This window comes from Artemia franciscana, chromosome 3, assembly GCF_032884065.1.
Source record: "Artemia franciscana chromosome 3, ASM3288406v1, whole genome shotgun sequence".
Classification (NCBI taxonomy): Eukaryota; Metazoa; Arthropoda; class Branchiopoda; order Anostraca; family Artemiidae; genus Artemia; species Artemia franciscana.
In genome coordinates this window covers 21,021,892-21,045,939 of record NC_088865.1, presented here as the reverse complement: position 1 = coordinate 21,045,939, position 24,048 = coordinate 21,021,892, and the positions used below count along the sequence as shown (strand labels likewise).

The 24,048-nt window shown below is 34.2% G+C and overlaps 1 protein-coding gene across 1 annotated transcript in view; it reads right to left on the bottom strand.

Moving 5' to 3' along the window:
- The window catches only part of LOC136025493 (ankyrin-3-like), a 35,335-nt gene extending 27,259 nt beyond the window's left edge, over nucleotides 1-8,076 (bottom strand). The window contains exons 1-2 of the mRNA XM_065701524.1: nucleotides 7,884-8,076; nucleotides 270-411 (exon numbers count right to left, since the gene is read on the bottom strand). Of these exons, the coding sequence (XP_065557596.1) occupies nucleotides 270-411; nucleotides 7,884-8,076 (335 nt within the window). The remainder of the gene's footprint in view (nucleotides 1-269; nucleotides 412-7,883) is intronic.
- Between the last annotated feature and the right edge of the window lie 15,972 nt (nucleotides 8,077-24,048).

The window sequence follows — 24,048 nt, the reverse complement described above, 5'->3', positions numbered from 1 at the left end:
TTATGTTTCTAGACAGAAATGAAGCCTGCAAAGCACTTAGCCTACATAAAATTGGCAATATCCCTGTTACACCTAAATGGTGGAAATCATCCCCAAAAATTCTCAGAAAATACTGTTGTACAACATACCATTGGAACTGTCAACTGATGACTTGAAAGATTGTCTTATGAACAACAAGGGGGAAATGCTAAAGGTTCTAGATGTTCATCGTATGGGCAAACTAGATTCTAAGGGAACAAGAAGTAGTAAGATTGTCCTCTTTATCTTACCTGCTAGTTCCCGATTTGACTCGGTTTTCATTATGGTCAGCAAAAAGCTCATAAAATATACCAAGAACAAGATCTAAGAGCTCATATGGCACTTGTGATGAGGCAAGAGAGCTAAGAGCCAAGAGCTCATATGCTATGAGCTCTAACATAATTCTAAGAATCAATACATTAATTTAAAGGAAAATCAGAGGTTAAATGCCGGTCAGGATTTAAAATAAGAGCTCTGAGTCAAGATGTCCTTCTAAATATCAAAATTCATCCCCCTTTAGCCCCCTAAATGGTCGAATCTGGCTTGACTTTATCAAGTCAATTTGAGCATCTCTCTGACAAGCCTACCAAGTTTCATCGTCCTCATGTCCAGAAGTACCAAACTCGCAAAATCACTGAGCCCTTCCCCACAACTCCCCAAAGAGAGCGAATCCAGTACGGTTACGTCAATCGCATATCAAAACATTTGCTTATTCTATCCACCAAGCTTCATCCCGATTCCTCCACTCCAAGTGTTTTCAAGATTTCCCCCTCCAACTTCAATGTTAAAAGATCTGGACGGGATTTGAAATACAGCTCTGAGACATGAATTCCTTCTAAATATCAAATTTCATTGAGATCCGATCGCTCCTTCGTAAGTTAAAAATATGTCATTTTCCTAATTTTTCAGAATTAACCCCCCCCCCCCCCCCATAGAGCAGATCCGTTCCAATTATGTAAATCACGTAACTAAGACTTTTGTTTATTTTTCCCACTAAGTTTCATCCCGATCCCTCCAATCTAAGCGTTTTTCATGATTTTAGGTTCCCCATCCCAAACTCCCTCCAGTGTCACCAGATTCGGTCGAGATTTAAAATAAGAGCTTTGAGACATGTTATCCTTCTAAATATCAAATTTCATTGAGATTCGATCACCCGTTCGTAAGTTTAAAACACCTCATTTTTCGAACTTTGCAGAAATACCCCCCCCCCCCCCTTCCAACTACCCCAGAGAGAGCGGATCCGTTCTGGTTATGTCAATCATGTATCTAGGACTTGTGCTTATTTTTCCCACCAAGTTTCATCCCGATCCCTCCACTCTAAGTGCTTCCAAGATTTTAGGTTTCCCCTCCAAACTCCCTCCCAATGTCACAAGATCCGGTCGGGACTTAAAATAAGAGCTCTAAGACACAACATCCTTCTAAATATCATATTTCATTGAGATCTGATAAACCGTTCGTAAGTCAAAAATACTTCATTTTTTCCAATTTTTCAGAATTAACAGGCCCCCCACTCCCCCCCCGTTTTTTCCGTCAAATCGGGAAAAAAAAACTATTATAATTTAATGAGGTCCAATTTCTGATACGCCAGCCAAATTTCATCGCCCTAGCTTACCTGCAAGTGCCTAAAGTAGCAAAGCTGGGACCGACAGACCAACAGAATTTGCGATTTCCACATGTCACTTGGTTAATACCAAGTGCCTTAAAAACCTCTCCAATGCTCAAAATGTTTTAAGCTTGGTTACTCATCTAAGTATTGTTCTTTTTCTGAACAAGGGTGCCCTAATTACCTTGGTAATTACTCCTTGTCTACAGAAAGTAGATGTACTGAATTTCCTAAATGTACAAATTGTGATGGTAGACATCAATCAACAGATCATAATTCATGTCCTAAATATTTTCAACAAGCTAAAGTCTTAAGGATTGCTCTTCAAGAAAATGTCCCTTTCCCTATAGCTGCAAAGGAGCTGGCCAAGCTCTCCAAGTACCATCAGGTCCAAGAGCTAATGAGGCTAAGGAAGTCAATTTGGACCTCAAAAACCCTGGCTACAGGTCCATGACGAGAACCAAAATCAGGCACTCATACCTCCTACTGAGACTTGTCACCTTCTGTTGGCTAGAGAGCATCACATGGTGGCTGAAGCTAGTCCATCCCTCAACAATCTTAGACTAATCCTAAATCTTGGTCTGAAAGAGTGGCAGCTTTTCCTAATATTTCTACTGAAGCCAACACTATGCAAGATAGAGTTGTACCTCATATTACTAATTTAATTAAATATGTTGCATCAGTGGACCTAATCTTACAATCAAATATGGCTAAAGATAAAAAGCCGGTATAACAAAAGAAATTGCAGAACACTACTTTTCCAATTCTATTTTCAGTGATATAGGAACAGAATTATCATCTATTCTCTCAACGTATTATGCATGTCACCTATTCAACTCTTCCCATGTTCATCCTTCAATGGAATTGCATCTCTTTCAATTCTAATAAACTTGCTGATCTTATCCAATGTGCAAATGATAAGAGAATTGGAATTATTTGTCTACAAGAGAATAATCTTCATCAGTACAAGAAAATCAAAATCCCTGGGAACAAGTGCCACAGGAAAGATAGATCAACTAACAGAAAGGGAGGGGATGTTGCGATCTTTGTTCATGTTTTAATCCAACGCTCCCCTCAACCCTTAACTATCTAGACGGATGAAATAGATGTTGTAGGCATAATAATTACATTAGCCAATGGTAACCATCTTGCCATAAATTTTTTTATAATCCATGTGGGAGTATGGACATCCAAAGTATCTTGGAAGCAGACTTATCAGGTAATAATACCTTCATTTTTGGTGATTTTAATTCCCATAGTCCTCTCTGTGAACAATCAGCTGATAGTAATAAAGCAGGAAGAGGAATAGAGTACATTTTGTCCAATTTTCCAGACACCTTAATTTTCACTCCATTTGACTTGCAGACCAGGTATAATATTTCTTCTAACTCTTTTTCAACTATAGATTTGCTTCTAGGTCCTTCTTCATATTATGATCTAGTTCAGATGGTAAAGGTGTCGTCTCTTCAATCTGATCATTTTGCAATTCTTACATCATTTAAAGATTTATACTATACTCCCAAACCCTACATCCCTACATTTATTAGCTCCAAATGTAATTGGTCCCTTTTTTGTGAGATATTAAATGAAGTAGATTTTTCCTTTGTTTCTTCCAATTCTGATATTAATGCCATTAAGTCTAATTTGAAATCAATCCTGGTGGAGTCAGCTAAATTGGCAATTCCAATGACTAGGGTGCATTTTTAAAATGGCTCCAAAAGACCCAAGAATTGGTGGAATGATGTGTGTAGGGTTGCAGTTCTGGCAAAAAGAAAGGCTCGTAAAATGTTTAAAAAGCATCCATCTCAGTCAAGAGCAATCTCTTATAAGCAGTCATGTGCTAAGCTGAAACTACTTTGCAGGAGAGCTAAACAAAGTACATGGCTGAATTTCAGCTCAAGTGTCAGTTTTAGAACCTCAATTTCAAAGGTCCACAATTTCATTAGTCAACTAAATAGTGGAAAGCAGCCTAATGATGACCGCAGATATGATTTCATCTGGATGGTTATCCAATTGTCTCAGTTAAAAAGAAGGCAGATCTGTTTACTAATATTTTTAAAAATGATTTTGTAATCTCCCTCTTACCTGTTCTTATAAGGGTACTCTTATGAAACCTGTTTCCCAAGATGAATTTTGTGTAGCACTTAATTCTCTTAATAACAAGTCTTCCCCAGGTCATGATGGTATTTATATGAAATGAATTCTTGAGTCCCCAAAGGTGGTTTATACATACTTTAAAACCTTCTTATTCATCTAGTGATCTTAAGTCGTACCGTCCTATATCGGTATTACCTTCCTTTAGTAAAGTTCTGGAAAGGCTTGTCTTATCAAGAATTGAGTGGTTTGCTGAAGTTAACAATCTCTTTCCTAGTGAACAAACAGGTTTCAGAAAAGGACATAGCCCTTTAGACAGCATTACCCGGCTAGAAATCGATGTTTATAAATTTCTTAAAATAAGACATGTCACAATGGCTGTTCTGTTTGACCGGTCGGATGCCTATGGAAACGTAGTCCACAATATATTATTGGAAACCTTAATAAATCTTGACTTCCCTTATTCTTTTATAAGTTTATATAAGTCTTTGCTAACTGACAGATATTTTTACGTTCAAGTAAATCAGTCTAGAGGTGAGCAATGCCCCATTATAAGAGGACTTCTTCAAGATGCAATATTGAGCCCTCTTCTATTCCACTTGTATGTTTCTGAATTTCCAGTATGTCATGCATCATTTAGCTTTTATACAGATAATTTGATTATTTGGAAGTCGGGAAGGGATATTGGCCTTCTTCAAAATCTTATTTAACACGATATGAGTTTAGTCCAGAGATTCTCTTTAGCATTTGGCTTCCCAATCTCAATCAGTAAAACTAAAGCCATTATATTTACTAATGGTACTGCAGATCCTCCTAATCCACTGACAATTTTCTCAATAGAGATCTCATATTGCAATTCAGTGAAGTTAATTGATTTATTAATGGACTCTAAAATGCAGTGGCAAGAACATATTATTTTTTTGAAATCTCTGATTATTTAGAGACTTTGTATTCTAAATAGACTTGCTGGAAGTAAGTGGGGATGTCACCCAAAAATTATTTTGGATTTTACAAATTATATATTTGTTCAAATATAAAATATTGGATTCAAATTTTTTCAGCTCGTACTCCATCCTCATTCAAAATCCTTGAATCTTTACTAAATTCAGCTATTCGAATAGCTTTGGGTGTGCATAAGCATACTCCTCTGTCAAATTTAAAAATACTGTTTGGATTGGTGTCGCTAAGTGAAAGAACATCCAGTCTAAGGATAAAATATTTCTCATAAATCCAGGCTTATAGAGCCAAGCATGGTGTCAATGCACATACCTTTGCTGAGAAGTCAGCCTGTCCCAATGCCCATTCATCATGGAATCAGTTTCAACTGGAGGTCCCAAAATGGAATCAACATTCGCTTTATGTATATCCCTTTACTGAGTCGCCCCCCTCCATGGGAAATGAGTCCTCCAAGTTGTCAAGTAGAACTTGTCTCTATTAGTAAAGACTTGATTCCTAATTATGAGATCCAGACTATTTTGGGTAAACAGATCTCTTCAGCTCAGAATAGGTCTAGCTCTTCGACTCTATAACAGCATTACTTTTGACCCAAAATGTTAATAGAATTGCTAATGACAAGGATTTATACAATATTAGAAGACAGCTTCTTAATCTTAAGATCAAAGGAAATGAGGTTTATTTTCAATATGTTCCTAGTCATAAAGGCATCAAATATAATGATATGGCTGATTTTCTAGTAGCAAAGGCTTCCATGCTAATTCCTAGTCCTTCCTCTGACCTCAATTCACAAGATAATATCAGGCAAAGATTCAATGTTAATCACAATGAATTAACTTTATCTCCATTCCATTCAAGATTAAATACAATACTATATTACCAGCTGAAATCAGGTGCCCTACTTCTAAATAGCTTGTTATTTAATTGGAAGCTACATCATTCCCTTTTATGCCGAGTCTGCTTTTCAGCGGATGAAACAATCCAGCATATATTATTTGATTGCCAGGTTCAGAGTGAGGAAACTATTGCTCTTAAGCGTTTCTGCTCCTTGGCTAAGATTCCAAATACTTATACAGCTATCCTGGATTCTAACCTGCCATGGGAAATTGATCGTAAGATATTTAGGGCAGCAATTGATACCTTAAAGAATAGAAATATTGTTTAATAATGATTAAAGCATGAAGAAGTCAATTTTTAAAAGGACGTAATTTATTCATAGTTTTGATTATGCTGAGAAGAGCGGGAATGAGTAGGAAGAGCTGTACTGGTACCGGCCGGCCTAGTGGCCTTAAACTGCAGGGGACAGGTAGCTCAGGTACTCGAACTTCCCACAGTCAATAACAGTGCATTATTGTTCATAATTGCATATAGTCATTGTTGGCAGACTGGAGGAGAATAGCAATTCCAGTGGCTAATTTTTCTGGAGAAGAGGTCAAAGAGGTGAAACGACTTGTTGTTAGTCCATATACCTCCCTATTATTCTTGGAACTGGCTTAATTGTACCCATCAAAAATTAAAAGCCTGATAAAATTTGGCTTATTTTCGACAAAAAGGAGGAAACAACCCTTAAAAGTCATAGAGTCTTTGTGATAATCACACCATCAGATTCAACATAGCAGAGAACTGTACAGTAGAGGTTCCATGCTCCTATCTACAAAAATGTGGAATTTTGTGTTTTTGCCAGAAGAAAGATCACAGATGCTTGTTTATGTTTTTTGCCAGGGTGATCATATTGACCCAGTGGTCTTAGAATATCGCGACAGGGCTCATTCAAATGGAAATTAAAAGCTCTAGTGCCTTTTAAAGTGACCAGAAAATGGAAGGGCAACTAAAACCCTTCACACGCTCACTCTTTCCCCAAATTCAATTGATCAAAATTTTGAGATAAATATTTTGCTTAGGACAGTCGAAAAATTTAAAGGCTATGTCCTTGAGGATAAATTAACCCCCCCCCCCCAGTCCCTTGAGAAGACCTGGATTCAGTAAAAACTTTACACATTATGTAGGCCTACTTATAGTATTAGTTATTAAGAAAGATACAGACGTCTTCAGGAAGACTTTTTCTCGGGGGGGGGGGGATAGGGGATGCGTTGGAGGATATTTACATGGAGGAGAGTTCCATGGGAGATTTTCCATGAAGAGGCTAGCGGATTTCCCAGTATTATTTAAAGTACTAACAGGAATACAATAAAAAAAGGGTTTTTCAACTGAAAGTAAGGAGTAACATTCAAACTTAAAACAAATAAAAATGATAATGCATATCAGGAGGTTGAATCACTCGTCAATATCTTGGTCTTTATACTAAAGTATTTTTAGTACTTTTAAAAGAGCTGTGTGTTCTAATTAAACAGCTTTTGTAATTCAGGGGTCATTCTTAAAGAATAGGAACAAATTTCAAACTTTAGTATAAATGCGAGGTACTGACAAGGGGATAAACTCCATCATATACGGACTAATAGTTGTTTGTTTTAAGTTTTAATGTTGCTCCTTACTTTCAGTAAAAAAAAACTAGTTTTTTTTTATTTAATTACATTTAGACTACTTGTTCTTGCGATGGTACAAACTTCAGAGAAAGCATATACCACCACTTTTAATTTTTTGTTTACACCTCTCTAAGTGCGTTATTGTTTATGTACAGTTATGTAGTAAGTTATTTACCTCTCTAATTCATTTACAGAGATTAACAACAAACTTTTGTTATCATTTAAGGCCTCCAAAAAGAATCAAGAAATTGTATTGACTTGACAGCAAATGGTGTCACTCTTTTTCTTAATGCATATACCACTAAGCAAAGTGCATATTTAAAAGCTGCTCCTCCTTGGCCTGTGGTCGATGGCTTCATGTATGTGCTGATTCTCGGCATGATTTTAAAAATGAGCAGAAATAAAAAAAAAAGAGATAAGAGCTCATATGGTACTTGTGACAAGGTCAGAAGAGATAAGAGCCAAGAGCTCATATAGCATGAGCTCTAGTAAAATTCTAAAAATCAATAGATTGATTTAAAAGAAAAATAAGAGGCTAAATGCCAGTTTGGATTTAAGAACTCTGAGACACAAGGTCTTTCTAAATATCAAAATTCACTAAAATCCAATCACTCAGTTGCAAGTAAAAATACCTCATTTTTTTCTAGTTTTTCCTCTCCTTGCAGCCCCCCGATGGTCATATCAGGGAAACGACTATCAAGCTACTCTGTGCAGGTCCCTGAAACTCATACCAATTTTCAATTTCCTAGCATGTCCAGAAACACCAAACTCACCAAAGCACTGGACCCCTGTCCAACTCCCTAAAAGAGGGGGATCCAGTATGGATATGTCAATTACGTATCTATGACACTTGCTTATTCTACGCTTATTCAGTTCATTCAATGCTCTCCTCGAGTTAACATCTAAGTATCGGAGAGCGCGCATTTGACTTATTTTATGCTAATCGTGTGAACACCTGTGGATAGTTATTATGACCAGGAAAAAGAGACGTAATGATATGGAATCCACACGATTATCTATGCAAGATTCAACAGCCCAAGGGACAATACGTGATTCGATTGAAGCGCTGACCAGTTTGGTCCATCAGATTTTAGAAACAGTTAAAGCAACGCGGGAAGAGATACAAGGTTTGAGATCTGAATTATTCGAAATCCGTTCAGACATTAGTGGTCTAACCTCCAAAGTGAATGATATTGAAATCATAATTGCGACCCAGTCGGATACAATAACAAAGATTCAGGCAGAATTAGAAGATATACGAAATAAAGAAACCTATGTATTAGGCCCTCTCACTGATAAGGTCCTCATGTTGGAGAATTTGGAAAAGAAAGACAACATCATTGCTTGGGATTTAAAGGTTGCCTCAATGCCAGAGGCCTCGACGAAAATGGAACATTTGCTGGAAAATTTCTTACAACTAAAATTAATTTTGAAGTTAAAGAAGTACATGACAAATTTGTGAAAATACGACTCAAGAACTCGGATGACAAATATTCGGTACTGAAATTTAGCCCTGGAAAAAAGACCTTGATAAAGTGACAAAATTTGATTACAATGGAGTTTTCTTCAGTGATGATGTTAGTACAAGCTGCAGGGAGATTCGCGCTACGCTGAATCAAAAAAAGAAAGAAATGACGGATAAAGGTTTTGTTGCATGGATCCCACCCAAGGTACCACCCAAATTATGCTACATAGACCAAAACGGAGTGAAACAAAAAAGAATTGGTATAACGTCCCACCAGTCGAATAAATTTTTTTTTTTTTTGTCATTATTGGTGATTTTTTAGGATTTGTTCATAATAGTAATTATATAAATGCACAAATATGTGTTGGTGTGCGCACATTGTTGCCAAAAAGTTCGTGTTCTCTGTTGAATGAGAAAGAATGAACATACTTCCACCGAAACGCAATGGAATTCTCCGACGTGTGCAGTTGTAATATGTGCTTAGATTAATTTTCTTTTTTGAGTGGTCTTTTGTTAAATTGTTGATTAACTGGAGTGAAGCTTCTGCGTTGATTTATGATATTGAGTTTACATAATTTGCCTGATCTTGCAAGCAGAACTAAACTGTTAGAGGAAAACCCTTTTGATATAAAGGAATGGATGAGGGATGTGAAGGATGATGAAGCGTAATTTTGGAAGATGGCCCGAAAAACAAATATTCATTTATGGATGATTCTATCCCCACATGCAGTAATGTACGTTTTTCTAGTTTTAACTGCAGAGGTTTACTTAGTAGCATTGAGTTCATAAATGACATAATTAATAAAAATAAAATTGAAGCTCTAGTGGGAAACGAAACTTTCTTAAATGATAGGAATATTAATGATGTAATTGTTTTTTATTATGATTCTTTTCATGAGAGTAGAAAACACCATCAGCATGGTGGATTAGAATTTATCATACGAAAAGAGTTAAAATCGAAATAAGACGAGACTTAATGATTTGGAATATAGAAATGATTTTTGAAACGTGTATTCTGGAATGTGAAGTTAGTAAAAAATCAACAATTATGATATCTTTATATCGCCCACCTTCCAGAAGCATAGATCAATTTTTGATGCAACTTGAAGTTCTATTAAATAAAATATCACAAATGATTAAGCAAACATTTATTTTTGGTGATTCAATCCAGACCTAATGATAATTCACGCCAATCAAAATGATTCGAAGATAAGATAATTTTTAGAACTAATGCTTTGTCAAGGGCTGCTCCCATCATGTCTGATTCCAACTCGAATAGATAATAATGGAGCAACTTTAATTGATAATATTTTTTCTAATAGTATTTGTTTTTCAACTTTTGTCATATTAAACGATATTTCAGATCACGGTGTGATAATTTCTTAATTTAATTTGGCCACATCTAAACAAAACAAACATAATGAAAAAACCGGTCGTATAATAAATGATGAATCGATTGCGCGTTTAATTATTAAGCTAGGAGGTTTAGATTGGAAGGAAGCAGTCAGTACTGAGGATGCAAATAAGGCATTGGAAATGTTTTATAAATCATTTAATGATGTTTATAATGATATATGTCCGAAAGTTAAAAGGAAAACACCCAAGTCAATTTCACAAAAACCATGGATATCCCCGAGACTGTTAAAATGTATTAATGAAAAAATAGTCTATATAAAATTAAATGCAACTATCCGTCTGATGAAAAAATCCAGAAATTCAAATTGTAAAAAAAATACTCTGACCTGAACTTTGATAGAAAATAAAAAAAATTATTATGAAAAGGAAATATCTTCAGCTGCGTCCCAGCAGAAAATGTGGGAAATCTTGCGTGATAAAATAAATAAAAATAAACCAAGAACAATACCGACTTTTCTTAATAATGGAAATGACACTAATGAACAACTGAAAAAAAGGATATCGCAGAATTATTTGCTAAGCATTTCAGTAAAATTGATAAAGAATTGGTTAGAGATCTTTTGGATGAGTCATCAGATTATACACGATTTTCGCCCCAAAACGAAGATAATTTGGTATCATTGTATATGCTACCAGTATCATTTGATGAATATCAAAAAGCTATTAGTAATTTAAAAAGAGGAAATTCGGCTTCTTTAGATGATATATTGACAAATCTTTTAAAGAAAACTTCAGGAGTAATATATGGACCTCTTGCACATGTTATAAATACGAGCATTAAAAATGGTATCTTTCCTGATCTTCTGAAAAAGGCTAAAATAACCCCTATATTTCAAAAAGGTGAGGCTCAAGATCCCAATAATTACCATTCTATTGCACTCCTTTCCCCACTGGCTAAAGTTTTTGAAAAAATAATGAAGTATGGACTTACATCATTTATGGAAAAGATAAATTTTTTTCGAAGTTCCAGTTTGGTTTTTTAAAAGATAGATCGTCATAAGATGCCCTCGCCACAACACACATTTTCATTAATGATGCTTTAGATGATGATTGTTTAGCAGCTATATTGTTTTTTTATATTAAGAAAGCTTTCGACACTTTAAATCACGAAATTCTTTAAAAAACTTGAAAATACGGGAATAAGAGGAGTACCTTAAAAATTAATCAAATTATATTTGCACAATCAAAGGTTTTTGGTAGATATTGATGGTTAATATTCATCTGAGACATCTAATAATATCTGTGTACCACATGGTTAAATTTTAGGACCTATATTTTTTTAGGACTATATCTATAATTTTCAATATATATATAAATGATCTCCGTGAATCTACACCTGAAAATGCATTAACAATTATGTTTGCGGATGATACTGCAGCAAGTTTAAAAGCACCAACATTAGATGCACTGAAAGAAAAACTGATTGAAGTTGCAAAATCCATTACAAATTGGTTCCAAATTAACAAATTTGTCCCTAATTTTGTTAAAACAGAATTTATTATTTATGGAAGATCAAATCAAAAGTTAAAAAATATTCCTCTGAATAAAATTACCATTGATACTATTCATGAAATCAAAAGAATTTACACAGCAAAATCTTTAGGTATCGTTTTTGACCCTTCCATGAATTTTAAAACACATATTTCATTGCTGAGACTAAAATTATCAAGAAATACAGGTTTGCTCCACCAACTAAAATTTTTATTCTCATATAAGGTTCTAAGAATCCTATATTTTGCCTAATTGATAAACACCTCCAATATTGCTCAGCTATATTTTGTTGACTTTTAAATCACATATTAAACCATTACAAACCCTGCAAAACAAGGCTATTTGAATTCTAGATAAGTGTTTACAACACCCGAGGAGTACAGATATCCTCTCTAAAACACGTACTTCTTACTTGTTTCTAGACATAATGACTCTTACACAGAAATCTCATCTCCTATTATCTAGTCGGTTTTTTAAGATTCAACATGTACATAGTTTCTTTTTGACCAGAATTTACTGTCCAAACATCAAAATTCACTGATAACTAGATGTGTTAGCCCGTATAAACTACCTCTGGTGAAAAATGAAAGATCGCGTTTCAACCTCCGGTATATGATCACATCAATAGCCAACAAATATTAATTAAATGAATTTGTTGAGCTACCAAAAGGATCTTTCAAGAGACGATTAAAAAGTTATGTAATGAAATCTGCTTGCAAGAACGGTTGGTAATTTTTTTTTTATTTTGGCCTCACTCCACTTACTCCACCTGAAATATTCTCATTAAAGATACTTTTTTTGTTTGTTTTTTATTGATGAAACAGTGGTTTATTTTTTGTTTGTTGTATATCAATCGAGGATTGTTAATTTTTGTTCATATGTCTTGCTCAGTAGTCGAGCTTGTCTCTTCACTTGGGCAAGTTGAAGATTTTGATGAATATGAATTTTTGAATAAATGAATCTGAATCTACCCACCAAGTTTCATCCTGATCTCTCCACTATAAGCATTTTCCAAGATTTCCAGCTTCCCTCTCCAAATCCCCCAATGTCACCAGGTCTGGTCGGGATTTAAATAAGAGCTCTGAGACATGAGTTTCTTCTAAATATCAAATTTTATTAAGATTCAATGACGCTTTTGTAAGTTAAAAACACCTCTTTTTTCTATTTTTTCCAAACTAACCATCCCCCCACTCTTACCAGATGGTCGAATCGGGGAAATAACTATTTCTAATTTATTCTGGTCTGGTCCATGATACGCCTGCCAAATTTCATCATCCTAGCTTATCTGGAAGTGACAAACCTAGTAAAACTGGAACAGACAGACCATCTGAATTTGCAATCGCTATATGTCACTTGGTTAATACCAAGTGCAGAGAAAAACAGATTATTCAAGTGAAAACAAAGAAGGAATGTTAAACCTAAAACTAACAAGAATGATCCTTATTTGTAAAGCAAATTTTAGTATTCTTTTTTTTAATATATTTGTGAAAAATTTATAATGACAGAAATATTGTTAAAGACTACTAACAAATCTGTAAGTTGTTCATAAGTCCTCTTTATGTTTGTTAAATTGACAGGTCCCGTCTAAGATAGAGGGGGTGTACAATGGAATTTGAAAATATAGCAGGGGAGGGGAGAATTTGTTGTTCTTTTTCAATGAAAACACAAATAAAGGCATTTTCACTGAAAATATAAAAAGGGGGTGTGGGGCCGTTCCTTTGTCCCTCCAGTAATTGACGCCACTGGTCTCAGATTTCTGTTTTGCCTCTCTTCAGGTTTCTAAAAATCATTATTGAGCCTTCTAGAACAAATGAACTTTCTCTACACTGTTAAGATTTAAAATATATATGTTATTTACACACATATAACATAGAAACTACCAAAGCCGTACCCAGGGGGTCAGCTACAATTTTGAGTGAGAAACCCCTTAAGTTTAATGTTCTCATTTTATTTACCCCTGTTTATAGGCCTTTAAAGATAAGGTATTTCAAAACATGGGGTTTGTTTAAATACCTACATTCTAGTCGAAACTACACCATAAAAGGTAATAATTGTTTTTCAATGTTGGTGGTCTAATTATCAAATATAGTAGCTTAAAAAAAGTGAAATGTTGACTGTTTCTAAGGTAAGCAAGGATTTACACTTTTGATAGTAATATAGGATCAAATTTGAACAAAACATCAGCTGCAATGCACAAAAATCTGCATTATGTTGAGGGAGGAGGAGGCATAGTTAAGGACCTCAAAGTACTTTCCTAGGATGTACTTTTTTTCTGTAGACCAACCCCTGAAAATTTCAATTTCCTAACCCAACAACTTTCCAAAATAGGAAGAAGTCAATTCCGACTAGATAATAGGAGATGAGATTTCTGTGTAAGAGTCATTATGTCTAGAAACAGGTAAGAAGTACGTGTTTTAGAGTGGATATCTGTACTCCTCGGGTGTTGTAAACACTTATCTACAATTCAAATAGCTTTGTTTTGCAGGGTTTGTAATGGTTTAATATGTGATTTAAAAGACAGAAAAATATAGTTGAGCAATATTGGAGGTGTGCATCAATTAGGCAAAATATAGGATTCTTAGAACCTTATATGAGAATAAAAATTTTAGTTGGTGGAGCAAACCTGTATTTCTTGATAATTTTAGTCTCAGCAATGAAATATGTGTTTTAAAATTCATGGTAGGGTCAAAAAAAATACCTAAAGATTTTCCTGTGTAAATTCTTTTGATTTCATGAATAGTATCAATGGTAATTTTATTCAGAGAAATATTTTTTAACTTTTGATTTGATCTTCCATAAATGATAAATTCTGTTTTAACAAAATTAGGGACAAATTTGTTAATTTGGAACCAATTTGTGATGGATTTTGCAACTTCAATCAGTTTTTCTTTCAGTGCATCTAATGTTGGTGCTTTTAAACTTGCTGCAGTATCATCCGCAAACATAATTGTTAATGCATTTTCAGGTGTAGATTCACGGAGATCATTTATATATATATTAAAATTATAGAGGTTCTAAGATTTAACCATGCGGTACACAGATATTATTAGATGTCTCAGATGAATATTCACCATCAATATCTACCACAAACCTTCGATTGTGCAAATATAATTTGATTAATTTTTAAGGTACTCCTCTTATTCCCGTATTTTCAAGTTTTTTAAAGAATTTCGTGAATTAAAGCGTCGAAAGCTTTCTTAATATAAAAAAACGATGTAGCTGCTAAACAATCATCATAGTTTGGAAAAAATAGAAAAAAAGAGGTGTTTTTAACTTACAAAAGCGTCATTGAATCTTAATGAAATTTGATATTTAGAAGAAACTCGTGTCTCAGAGCTCTTATTTAAATCCCGACCAGACCTGGTGACATTGGGGGATTTGGAGAGGGAAGCTGGAAATCTTGGAAAACGCTTAGAGTGGAGAGATCAGGATGAAACTTGATGGGTAGATTCAGATTCATTTATTCAAAAATTCATATTCATCAAAATCTTCAACTTGCCCAAGTGAAGAGACAAGCTCGACTACTGAGCAAGACATATGAACAAAAATTAACAATCCTCGATTGATGCACAACAAACAAAAAATAAATCACTGTTTCATCAATAAAAAACAAACAAAAAAAGTATCTTTAATGAGAATATTTCAGGTGAAATAAGTGGAGTGAGGTCAAAATAAAAAAAATTTACAAACCGTTCTTGCAATCAGATTTCATTACATAACTTTTTAATCGTCTCTTGAAAGATCCTTTTGGTAACTCAACAAATTCATTTAATTATTATTTGTTGGCTATTGATGTGATCATATACCGGAGGTTGAAACGCGATCTTTCATTTTTTCACCAGAGGTAGTTTATACGGGCTAACACATCTAGTTATCAGTGAATTTTGATGTTTGGACAGTAAATTCTGGTCAAAACGAAACTATGTACATGTTGAATCTTAAAAAACCGACTAGATAATAGGAGATGAGATTTCTGTGTAAGAGTCATTATGTCTAGAAACAGGTAAGAAGTACGTGTTTTAGAGTGGATATCTGTACTCCTCGGGTGTTGTAAACACTTATCTAGAATTCAAATAGCTTTGTTTTGCAGGGTTTGTAATGGTTTAATATGTGATTTAAAAGTCAACAAAATATAGCTGAGCAATATTGGAGGTGTTTATCAATTAGGCATAATATAGGATTCTTAGAACCTTATATGAGAATAAAAATTTTAGTTGGTGGAGCAAACCTGTATTTCTTGATAATTTTAGTCTCAGCAATGAAATATGTGTTTTAAAATTCATGGTAGGGTCAAAAACGATACCTAAAGATTTTGCTGTGTATATTCTTTTGATTTCATGAATAGTATCAATGGTAATTTTATTCAGAGAAATATTTTTTAACTTTTGATTTGATCTTCCATAAATAATGAATTCTGTTTTAACAAAATTAGGGACAAATTTGTTAATTTGGAACCAATTTGTGATGGATTTTGCAACTTCAATCAGTTTTTCTTTCAGTGCATCTAATGTTGGTGCTTTTAAACTTGCTGCAGTATCATCTGCAAACATAATTGCTAATGCATTTTCAGGTGTAGATTCACGGAGATCATTTATATATATATTAAAAATTATAGATATAGTCCTAAAAAAATAGAGGTCCTAAAATTTAACCATGCGGTACACAGATATTATTAGATGTCTCAGATGAATATTTACCATCAATATTTACCACAAACCTTCGATTGTGCAAATATAATTTGATTAATTTTTAAGGTACTCCTCTTATTCCCGTATTTTCAAGTTTTTTAAAGAATTTCGTGATTTAAAGTGTCGAAAGCTTTCTTAATATAAAAAAACAATGTAGCTGCTAAACAATCATCATCTAAAGCATCATTAATGAAAATATATGTTGTGGCGACGGCATCTTATGACTGGTCTGTCTTTTAAAAAACCAAACTGGAACTTCGAAGAAAATTTATCTTTTCCAGAAATGATGTAAGTCTATACTTCATTATTTTTTTTAAAAACTTTAGCCAGTGGGGAAAGGAGTGCAATAGAATGGTAATTATTGGGATCTTGAGCCTCACCTTTTTTAAATATAGGGGTTATTTTAGCCTTTTTCAGAAGATCAGGAAAGATACCATTTTTTATGCTCGTATTTATAACATGTGCAAGAGGTTCATATATTACTCGTGAAGTTTTCTTTAAAAGATTTGTCGACATATCATCTAAAGAAGCCGAATTTCCTCTTTTTAAATTACTAATAGCTTTTTGATATTCATCAAATGATACTGGTAGCATACACAATGCTACCAAATTATCTTCGTTTTGGGGCGAAAATCGTGTATAATCTGATGACTCATCCAAAAGATCTCTAACCAATTCTTTATCAATTTTACTGAAATGCTTAGCAAATAATTCTGCGATATCCTTTTTTTCAGTTGATTCATTAGTGTCATTTCCATTATTAAGAAAAGTCGGTATTGTTCTTGGTTTATTTCTATTTAATTTATCACGCAAGATTTCCCACATTTTCTGCTGGGACGCAGCTGAAGATATTTCCTTTTCATAATAATTTTTTTCATTTTCTATCAAAGTTCTAGTCAGAGTATTTTTTTACAATTTGAATTTCTGGATTTTTTCATCAGACGGATAGTTGCATTTAATTCTATATAGACTATTTTTTCATTAATACATTTTAACAGTCTCGGGGATATCCATGGTTTTTGTGAAATTGACTTGGGTGTTTTCCTTTTAACTTTCAGACATATATCATTATAAACATCATTAAATGATTTATAAAACATTTCCAATGCCTTATTTGCATCCTCAGTACTGATTGCTTCCTTCCAATCTAAACCTCCTAGCTTAATAATTAAACGCGCAATCGATTCATCATTTATTATACGACCGGTTTTTTCATTACGTTTGTTTTTTTTAGATGGGGCCAAATTAAATTAAGAAATTATCACACCGTGATCTGAAATATCGTTTAATATGACAAAAGTTGAAAAATAAATACTATTAGAAAAAACATTATCAATTAACGTTGCTCTATTATTATATATTCGAGTTGGAATCAGACATGATGGGAGCAGCCCTTGACAAAGCATTAGTTCTAAAAATTCTCTTATCTTCGAATCATTTTCATTTGCGTGAATTATCATTAGGTCTGGATTGAAATCACCAAAAATAAATGTTTGCTTAATCATTTGTGATATTTTATTTAATAGAACTTCAAGTTGCATCAAAAATTGATCTATGCTTATGGAAGGTGGGCGATATAAAGATATCATAATTGTTGATTTTTTACTAACTTCACATTCCAGAATACACGTTTCAAAAATCATTTCTATATTCCAAATCATTAAGTCTCGTCTTATTTTCGATTTTAACTCTTTTCGTAGAATAAATCCTAATCCACCATGCTGATGGTGTTTTCTACTCTCATGAACAGAATCATAATCAAAAACAATTACATCATTAAAATTCCTATCATTTAAGAAAGTTTCGTTTCCCACTAGAGCTTCAATTTTATTTTTATTAATTATGTCATTTATGAACTCAATGCTACTAAGTAAACCTCTGCAGTTAAAACTAGAAAAACGTACATTACTGCATGTGGGGATAGAATCATCCATAAATGAATATTTGTTTTTCGGGCCATCTTCCAAAATTACGCTTCATCATCCTTCACATCCCTCATGCATTCCTTTATATCAAAAGGGTTTTCCTCTAGCAGTTTAGTTCTGCTTGCAAGATCAGGCAAATTATGTAAACTCAATATCATAAATCAACGCAGAAGCTTCACTCCAGTTAATCAACAATTTAACAAAAGACCACTCAAAAAAGAAAAGTCGACTATGAGAGTTCAAAGAGTGAAGAGCTAAACCAGTTTTCAATTGAATTGGATATAGTCCTTGCTAAGAATTTGATGAACTTGGGTGAATAACCAAGCACATATTACAAACGTGATTACTTTTGGGACGGCAAATTGGAACATTCTGTTCTTGAAATTTGTTAACTGTAGTGTTCACCCCCCCCCCCCCATTGTGACTAAAGATTGTAAAATGGCAAAATATAAACCGTTTGATATTGTCCTAGCTTCATTTCATGGATATCCCTTATGGCCATCAGTAGTTATTAAAACCACCAAAGACCAGAAAAATCAAGCTAGATATCTAGTCATTTGCTATGGCACCCACTCGGAGCATAATATAGCTGAAACACACATCCGCAATTGGAATGACCATTTTAAAGAAGCTTTTGCGAGGACAGATAAAGAAGTAAATAAGGCTTTTGAAGAGCAGCGCTTATCCCCTGATATTTTCAAGACTCTAAGTAAGTCCTACTTATCACTACCCGCTAAAACTAAAGGAAAATCCAGCCTAGCACCATTAACTCCAACTTCTGCAGCAGCATCAAATTTAAAAGAAATAATAAATGAAACTCAAGAGGAACTAATGAGCACTAAGTCTAACCTAACGAATGACATTTCTCGTGTCGTATCAAATACAATGAAAGATCGCCGAGCTTCGGAAATTATAAGTGAAGATATTGTGAACGAAGTTTATAATTCGATTTCCCTTGAATATAATGCCAAATATGAAAAAATTGAAACAACCCTTCGAAAACTTTATAATGCCGTGAACTTGCTTGAAAATAAAATCTCTAACTTAGAAGACAAGTTTGACCAACTAGAGCAGGATGCCTTACTTGATAGCCTAATTTTCTACGGTGTGAAACCAAACCCCAATGTGGAACTGAGAGAAAATCTTAATGGAGTGATAACACAATTAATGGGCTTGCAAGATTTTAAAGAATGGACCTCTTAAAGGTTAATCGATTCCGCATGCCTGCTAATCAAACTGAGAATGTGAAAATCGCCCCAGTTCTAGTAAAATTTTCAAGCTTAGATACTGCTCGTAAAGTGTTTGCAGCAAAAAGTAAGTTTGCAAAGTCAGGTGTATTTGTTTTAGAAAACCTAACTAAAAAGCGTCGGGATCTATTAAACGCGGCTCGTAGCACCTTTGGCCCAAGAAGTGTTTGGTCTGATCACGGTCAAATTCTAGCCAAAGTTCCTGGTGAAACTCGTATACGCAAAATAAATTATTTGCATGAATGTATTAGTATGTGACTGGTTAATATTTTCTTGATGCGTATCCTTTCCTAAGCCATTCTTTTTTACAGTTTCTTTTTATTTCGTTTCATTTTTTTTCTTGCTCATGGTTCATCCCGATAGTACCTTCTGTGCTATTAATTATTTATGTGTTTATAATCCTTTGACAGGTTTTTCTTTCGTAATAGATTTAGGTAAAGATTTCTTTTTTGTTCATCTGGTGATTTAAATGGACTCCAAGTAAAACCTGCTTTTGTCAATATTTTAAGTCGTGAAAGACGCCTTTGCGAGCTTGAAAATAATCCTTTTGATCTAATTAGTATTGTGAATAATTCTGTGGGTCAGGTTAATCAAAACCTGACTAATATAAACCCTGTTTGTAATAGTAAATATGTTTCGGAATTGGGGGGAGAGGAGGTTACCAAAGGAAATTATTCTCTGACTGCACTTCAGCTTAACATTCAGGGTCTTTCCTCGTCAATAGATAATTTAAGACAAATAGTTTCGGATGGACAACCTGATGTTGTTGGTTTGTGCGAGACATTTTTGGATTCTGGCAATGAAATGCTATTGGATATCCATGGCTACAAAATGGAACATATAAACCGCTGCAAGATGGCTAAAGGAGGTCTTGCCATGCATATATCTAGTAATTTGCATTATTGCTTACGGGATAACTTATCAAGGAATTTTGAAGGTATTTTTGAGTCACAATTTATAGAAATTAGAGTTAATGGTATTGATTTAATCATAGGAAATATTTATCGTTCTCTTAATGGCGCGGTTTCGTTGTTTCTTTGGAATCTTGAGGAAATACTTAACTTAATATTGAAACGTCCGTGTCAGTTAATCATAATTGGTGACTTTAATATAAATTTGATGGATTCAAATTCTTCGGCTTCAGTTGATTTTCTTTCAACCATGCTTGCCGAAGGAACTCTACCAACTACATCCATCCCCACACGAGTAACTAATGTTACAGCTTCTTTGATTGACAATATCTTCTCTACGCTTTGCTTGAAGAAAAACTCAATTTTAGTTACTGATATCTCCGATCATTTTCCCATAATTTCTCGGTTCAGTTTTAATCGGGGAAGGAATAACCGGGCTCAAGTGTTTGATTCCTGTTCTATTAGGTTTGGTGAAAATGAGTTATCTCTTCTTGGTTCTAAATTAGCGAAAAATTCGTGGAGCTTATTTGATAATAACAAGGATTTTTCTTGTTTATTTGAGTCGTTTTATGGAACCATAAAAGAGGCTATTCTTAACATTTGTAAAGTACCACCTTCTAATCGCAGGTCTAAAAGGACTATTCCTCTAAACCCATGGATGACATCCGGACTTCTCAAAAGCTGGAGAAGGAAAAATAATCTCTGGAGGTATTATAAATGCGCTACGCTTTCAACGAGTGCTATTCGTCTTTGTCAATTCAAGATTTACCGGAATATATATAATTCCTTGTGTAGGAAAGCCAAATCTCTCTATTATCTAAATAATTTTGCTGCGTGTAATAAGGATATTCGTAAAACTTGGAAGGTAATAAATTCTGTGCTTAAACCTGGTTCTCAATATAGTTCTTTACCCATGAGTCTGGTCATTGGTGATGAGACTGTAGAGGGTGAGCTAAATGTCCAAAAAGCATTTACTTCATTTTTCGCTAGTATTGGTAATAATATCGCTTCCACAGCTACTTTTTCTCGGTCTAAGTCGGACTTTAGATCTTACCTCGGGCCGTCTTGTGTTAAGTCTATGTTTCTAGAGCCGGTAACAGAAATTGAAATTATTAAAATTGTTAATGGCTTGAAAGACTCATCTTCATCTGGGCCAGATTCTATTCCTACTAAGGTAGCTAAATCTATTCTTCCTTCAATAGTTGTGCCTCTTACAAAACTTGTTAATCTTTCATTTAAATATGGGGCTTTTCCAGATCCTCTCAAGCGTGCTCGGATTATTGTTCTGTATAAAGGTGGACCAAGAAATGATCCAGCAAATTATCGACCAATTTCAATTTTATCAGTATTTAGTAAAATCTTCGAAAAGGCTATGCTTTCTCGTCTGCTTAAATTTCTAAAATCTAAAGAGTTTCTTCATGATTTTCAATTTGGTTTCCGAATGAAGCACTCCACTGAGCATGCCTGTATGACCCTTTTGAATTTTATACATTCTGAATTGGATTCGGGATTAATTCCGGCTGCTATATTCCTAGATATTCGCAAGGCATTCGATTCCTTAACCCATGAAATTCTTCTGTCGAAGATGTCTCATTTTGGCATTAGGGGTAATGTATTTTCTTGGTTTCAATCTTATTTGAATGATAGGTTAATTTCTGTCAATCCACAATTTAATTTCTGTTAATCACAAGTGAATTTTTGCGTCCCTCAGGGATCAGTTTTAGGGCCAGTGCTATTTTTGACTTATATGAATGATCTTTTTTACGCAGTAAAAAAGCAGAAACCTATTCATTGCTGTAGACTCTGTCATCCTAAACCTTCCCTTGCCCATAGTGCCAGCTATAGTTCACCATCTTCTGATATCCTTGTTTGTTTTGCTGATGATAGCACACTCGGCACTTTGGGGAACTGTGAATCCGAGCTTCGATTAAACTTGGAATACTTGTTTGAGAGAGTAATTTCATGGCTTGATGCTAATTTTCTTACCCTAAATTATTCAAAATCCAATTTTTTGATATTTTCTCATTTTTCTCGGATTTATCCCAAGTTATCAGAAATTCATCAGCCAAATGGGATAATTCACAGATCTAAAGATCGATATGTTCATTTTTTGGGCATTCTAGTTGATGAAAATTTGTCTTTCAAGCGTCACATTGATTTGATTAAAATGAAGATATGCAGGAGTCTCGGTATTTTAAGGAAACTCAAGCATATTTTCCCTGGATCAATTTTGGAATTCCTTTTTCACTCCTTGATTCGATCTTACGTTTCCTACTGTCCAATAGTATGGATGTCAACCTTTCCTTCACTGTTAAAACCACTTTCTAAGGTTTATAATAAAGCTAGAAACCTCATTAAGGAAACTAACCGTTCAAGAGTTATCCCATTACTTGATCTCGAGTCACTGTATATTCTTTCGTGTGCATGTTTTACTTTTTGTCAGCTTCATGGTGACCTCCCCTGTCCCCTAAGTGTTCAGCCATCTTTCACCTCTGATCAGAATAATTATAATCTTCGCAATACCGAAAATCATATTCAAGTTCCTTTTACTCCTTGTGTAAGGTCAGACTTTAATCCTTTAATTGCGAGTTACATTGTATGGAATAAGTTGCCCGAATCAGCTCGAAGGTGCCACTCATTCGGTTTGTTCAAAAAAATTATTAAAAATGCATTGGCTTCTTAGAAATTATTTTATCTCTTTTTAAATGTGTATATGCGTGTATGTATGCATATATATTTCCTGATTATTTCATTGGAGTCTATTTTATCTACAGATCTACTTAATTAATTTAGTCTGTTCAATCTATTAGTCTATTTAGTTTTGTTTTCTATAGTTTTTCATTTTATTTATACTTTCCCCTCTTCTCCTTTTTGCTCTTCTCTCTGTGAGTAAATGATTATTTTTTTTCTTCTCTGAGTAAGTGGCTCGTTCATTTTCCCCTTTTTTACAGGCCAAAGAGCCTTTGGGGAAATAGTAAAATGTAATATTGTATGTGTGTTTCGTGATGAATAAATCTTATCTTATCTTATCTTACAACCGCACACGTCGGAGAATTCCATTGCGTTTCGGTGGAAGTACGTTCATTCTTTCTCATTCAACAGAGAACATGGACCTTTTGGCAACAATATGCGCACACCAATACATATATGTGCATTTATATAATTACTATTATGAACAAATCCTAACAAATCACCAATAATGACAAAAAAAAAAAAAAAAAAAATAATTTATTCGACTGGTGGGACGTTATACCACTTCTTTTTTGTTTCACTCCGTTTTGGTCTATGTAGCATAATGTGGGTGGTACCTTGGGTGGGATCCATGCAACAAAACCTTTATCCGTCATTTATTTCTTTTTTTGATTCAGCGTAGCGCGAATCTCCCTGCAGCTTTTACTAACTTCATCACTGAAGAAAACTCCATTGTAATCAAATTTTGTCGCTTTATCAAGGTCTTTTTTCCAGGGCTAATTTTCAGTACCGAATATTTGTCATCCGAGTTCATGAGTCGTATTCTCACAGATTTGTTATGTACTTCTTTAACTTCAAAATTAATTTTAGTTGTAAGAAATTTTCCAGCAAATGTTCCATTTTCGTCGAGGCCTCAGGCATTGAGGCAACCTTTAAATCTTTAGCAATAATGTTGTCTTTCTTTTCCAAATTCTCCAACATGAGGACCATATCAGTGAGAGGGCCTAATACATAGGTTTCTTTCTTTCGTATATCTTTTAATTCTGCCTGAATCATTGTTAT